The following is a 4879-nucleotide window of genomic DNA, read 5'->3' as shown; positions in this document are numbered from 1 at the left end:
TATGTTTTATAAATAAATTGATCCAATTGATAATTTTGTTTAATTTGAACAGAACCAGTTATTTTTTTTAAAAAAAATAAGTCAAACGACTTATCGTTTGATTTAAAAAAAACTAAGATTAATTAATTGTCAAACGACATGTAATTCGATCTAAATATAAAACTAAAACCAAATTACCAGAAAAGGTCAAATTTTTCATGGAAGTTTCACAAAATTTCAAACCTTTCGATTTTATCCAATTTGTCCTGAAACGCATGATTTTGTTTCAATTTTGTCCAATATATAATTTTACTCAATTGGCGCCTACACATAAGCAAATTTGTGTAGTTGGATAAAATTGGAATGAAATCATGCGTTTCTGGACAAATTAGATAAAATTTAAAGATTTGAACTTTTGTGAAACTTTAATGAAATGTGTGGCATTTTTTGATTATTTGGTCTAAAATTAAAAGATATATCATGGGGCCAAGCAAAAAATTTGCCCCTCCTAATTAAATTTATGATTCTGCCACCATAATGTGTGATTAACGACTGGTCATATGTATCAAATTGCAAACCTTAAATAGACAAGGCATATAATTAGAGCACTAAGAGTTGGGTATGTTTTTATACTATACACTATATAAGCTAATGCATATAATTAGAGCACTTAAGAGTAGGGTTTTATACTATACACTATATAAGCTATCTACTCAAAATCTTACAAGATAATGAAGATCAAAATACTTTAATGTAACCCAATACCATATATTTCAACTTGCAAGGGTCATTTTATAACATATCTATCCAGGTCTTCAGGATTCTCAAGGGCTTACTTTAATTCAACAAAATCATTCCCCACATTGTAGCATCTTATTTTTTTTAACAATTGAAAACATGTTGCTTGGTGGGTGATCACTAAAACATACACTTAATTAATGCACATTATTTTATATTTAAAGAAGCAGATTCCTTTAAAAGCAAATATTACTCCACTTTCTTACAAAATTTTGGATCCACAAGAATAACTCATATATATATTACAATGCCATAACCCACAACTTCTCATCACCAAAGAATCCCAATCAAAACCCTAAACTTCTTTCCTTGATACCCAAGAAATCATCAACTTTGCTCCTTTTATTTCTTGAAAATGGGTTTTACTGCTACTCAATCTCTCAGCTGTGAAATAAATATAGTTCAAGCCAAGAATTTAAACCTAAAATCTCATGGTAATCTTTTTGTTAGATACTATCTTTCTTCAAGAAACAACAAAAGGATCCAACTAAATACCCAAGAAATCTCCTCAAAATCTAACCTAATTTGGAATGAATCTTTTTCTTTAGAGTGTTTAGGCACTCAAGATTCCATTAACAACTTGAAACAAGAAACTGTGGTATTTGAGCTAAGATGGAGAAACACAAAACCAATTCTTGCAAAAATTGGAGGGTCAAAACTTGTGGGTAGAGCTGAAATTCCATGGAAAACAGTCGTTGAATCGCCAAGAATGGAAATCGAAAAGTGGGTTATGATGGTCTCAGAAAAAAATTGCAGAGGTGTTGTTAATGATTATAAGCTTCCATCAGTGCAAATACAAATGAAAGTTAAAGTCCAAGAAATTGTAATATTGGAGAAGATGAAGAAGAGAAATGGAAAATTGAGGGACTGGAAAAATGATGAGTGTGGATGCTGCAAAGATAGTGGATGTAAATGCCAAGATTATGAGATTTTTGCATTAGTGGCTGCATTTGAAGCACTGTAGACACAAAAGATTAGCACATTTTTTCAATTTTAATTTATTTTAGGTTTGTTAATTAAAATTTTGGAATTGATATATGAAATATTGTTATAGGAATTTTCGTATGAAGGGTTTGGTTTTGTAAAGGTTAACCCTAATTTGTTGTTTAAGTAGACATTAATGATTAAATGCTAAAATATCATACTTTCAATGAAGAATGAACTAAAGTAACAAAGATTGAAGCTAAATTGAATGATTTTGATTGTAGGATCGTTCAAACTCATGCAAATTGCAGAGATGATTCACATAAATGTCGGACGACACCGATAAATTTAATATAAAATAAATTATTAAATCTAATAATTAAGAAAAATTTAGGAAATCAACTTTGTTCTGTGTCCGATAATTAATAGTTTTATTATTTAATAAATAAAATTTTAAAATATATTATATATAAATATTAATTATTAAAACAAATTCTAATATATATGGGCGTGTATCATAACTAAAGTGTCATTCACACTTATTTCATTAACTTTTCTTATATATCAAGTTGGCAAATATAATACAAATAAATGAATAATTGTTTAGTGATCGTAAAGTATATTTAGTTGATTTTTTATAATATAATATTAATATTTAAATTCATAAATATAAATAGTTTGAAATATATTAATTTATATTTTTTACAAATTTAATAATAAATACATTTTTAATTCATCATATATATTAATTATTAAAAATCTATGGAATGGCAAATAACCTATATATAATATTTGGTGAAAAATTTCATCTTTTTATTTTATAAAATTGATTTATTAAATACTAAATACAATAGTGGGACTCCTATAATGCACTAAACTCTCTACTCAAAATCTTGCTAGATAATATAGAATCTAACTGATCAAATACTTTACTGTAACCCAATACCAATTCAACTTGTATGATTAATTTCTGTAACATATATATCACATTAGGAGGTTAGGCAAGATTGGATATATAAGATACTTTCTTGACCAAGGAGAAAATTCATTGTGGATCTTTACTTTGAAATCAAACCTAATTATTTTTATTAAAATGAAGAGTGGAAGGTTTCGGATTATTAAAATGAAGAGGAAAAGTTTCAAAGAGGTTCAACCTTAAAAGTCACAAATGTTATTTAATATCGCTTCAACCTTTTTTATATTTAAAATGATCTATATTTTTTTAAAAGAGCTATAAGATAAAAGGTATTATTAGAGATGTTCGAAAATATTTATATTTTGAATTATCAGTGAGTATACACTCATCTCTCTTCTAATTCAGTTTTAGTAAGGAAAGGGACTCATCAAGCTTCTGAATATATTTGTTCTATTTGTTCAGAGGAGGAAACAGGGAGTACACATAATTCTCTAGTGTATTTTTGCTTGAAAAATATGGAGTTTTGATCATAGGAGTAGAATTAGGGCTTTTTATATAAAATACTGATTTTGGCAGCCCATTTACTTTTATACAGGACAAGTTAAATCTTTACTTTACCTACCTCATTTTCTTACTTTAATAACCTGTACTTCAAATTTCTCTCTTTTATACGATTTTTCTTATTTCTCTCAATCATTCTTCTTCTCCATGATTTCTTTTGAGTTGTGGAAGACAATTTTCACGATTTCTGCTCCTTCGCTTCCGCTGTTCCACCTCCTCCGTTTTGCCGTTCTGCCTTCGACGTTCTGCCTTCGCCGTTCCGCCTCCTTCGTTCCGCCGTTTTGCCTTCGCCGTTCTGCCTTCGCCGTACCGCCTCCGCCGTTTCGCCTCCATCGTTCCGACTTTGTCTCGCCGTGTTATCTTTCTTTTATCTTTTTAATTTTAGATCTGAAATTTTTTGTTCTTTTTTTTATTTTCAGATCTGTAATTTGTTTATCTTTTACTGTTGATTCACCATTATACATGTATAAAGAGTATTTTTAAAGAATTTAATACTTATTTCATGTTATATAGAATAATTTTGTGATTTTATATAATAAAATTCTGTTATTTCTGCATTTTTTTGTGTTTTGTTGTATTTCTGCGTTTTTTTTATTCTGCAGAATGATTTGTTGATGATGATTGATTGCTGAATTATTGTAATGTTACAGTGTTATTGATTTTATGTTGACATTATGTTGATATTATGTTGATATCTACTGATTTTTTTTTATTTTAACATTGACAAATAAGATAATATTGTCTGTGAAATAAACTTTCGTTAGATGAAATGAAACTGTATCATAACCGTGTTTGTCGAAATTTAGTTAGGTATGAGAGGCGGAACGCAAAACAGTTATACAAGTGATTTTGAAGAAACTGTGCAGCTGCAAAGAGAATTGAGGAAAAAAATATTTTAAAATGGATATCTTTAATTTGTGAACTGTTGTGTTGGTGTATATTTAATATATTTTTATTTTTATATGTAAGAATAAATTTATTTTTTCATTTGAATTATTGTTGTTGTTTTTTCATATTGTTTTGATTACTTACTATGCTAATATCTTTATCTAATTCATTTATTTTAAACATTTTATACCTTTGTTGTTCTTTAGTAGAATTAACACTACCATATCAACAAATTATCAACATAATGTCAACATGATATCAACAATTAATGCTAATTTAGTCAAGATGTTTGTAAAATGAGAACATCGATTGATTTAAGCAAAAAAACAATCAACATATTATCAAAAACATGTCAACAGGTCATCAATACAGCAATTTAAGACTAACTTTACTTTTCTTTTAATGATTGAAAAATCAACATATTATCAACAGTATATCAACAACATGTCAACATAAAAATTGAAAATCAAAAAAAGTAGAAATACTTATCAACATAATGTCAACAATAAATCAACAACGAATTAACAATTAATGCTAATTTAGTCAAGATGTTTGTAAAATGAGAACATTGATTGATTTGAGTCAAAAACAATCAACCTATTATCAAAAACATATCAATAGTACATTAATACATCAATTTAAGACTAACTTTATTTTTCTTTCAATGATTGAAAAATCAACATGTTATCAACAGTATATCAACAACATGTCAACATAAACTTGAAAATCAAAAAAAGTTGAAATACATATCAACATAATGTCAACAATAAATCAACAACGAATCAACATAAGGAATAAAATAAAACATAATTT

The 4879-nt window shown here is 27.3% G+C and overlaps 1 protein-coding gene across 1 annotated transcript; it reads left to right on the top strand.

Moving 5' to 3' along the window:
* The first annotated feature begins 1032 nt into the window (after positions 1–1032).
* On the top strand, positions 1033–1864 carry LOC126654753 (uncharacterized). The gene has a single exon (XM_050348730.2). The coding sequence runs from the start codon at positions 1133–1135 to the stop codon at positions 1739–1741; it is 609 nt and encodes a 202-aa protein (XP_050204687.1). The 5' UTR covers positions 1033–1132; the 3' UTR covers positions 1742–1864.
* The last annotated feature ends 3015 nt before the right edge of the window (positions 1865–4879 follow it).

Source organism: Mercurialis annua, linkage group LG7, assembly GCF_937616625.2.
Source record: "Mercurialis annua linkage group LG7, ddMerAnnu1.2, whole genome shotgun sequence".
Taxonomy (NCBI): Eukaryota; Viridiplantae; Streptophyta; class Magnoliopsida; order Malpighiales; family Euphorbiaceae; genus Mercurialis; species Mercurialis annua.
Note: the sequence above shows the minus strand (reverse complement) of the source record. Positions and strands in the feature narration are given on the sequence as shown.

What these genes read in the sequence shown, in the direction of transcription:
- LOC126654753 (XM_050348730.2), top strand. Translation starts at nt 1,133, where the DNA reads ATGGGTTTTACTGCTACTCAATCTCTCAGCTGTGAAATAAATATAGTT.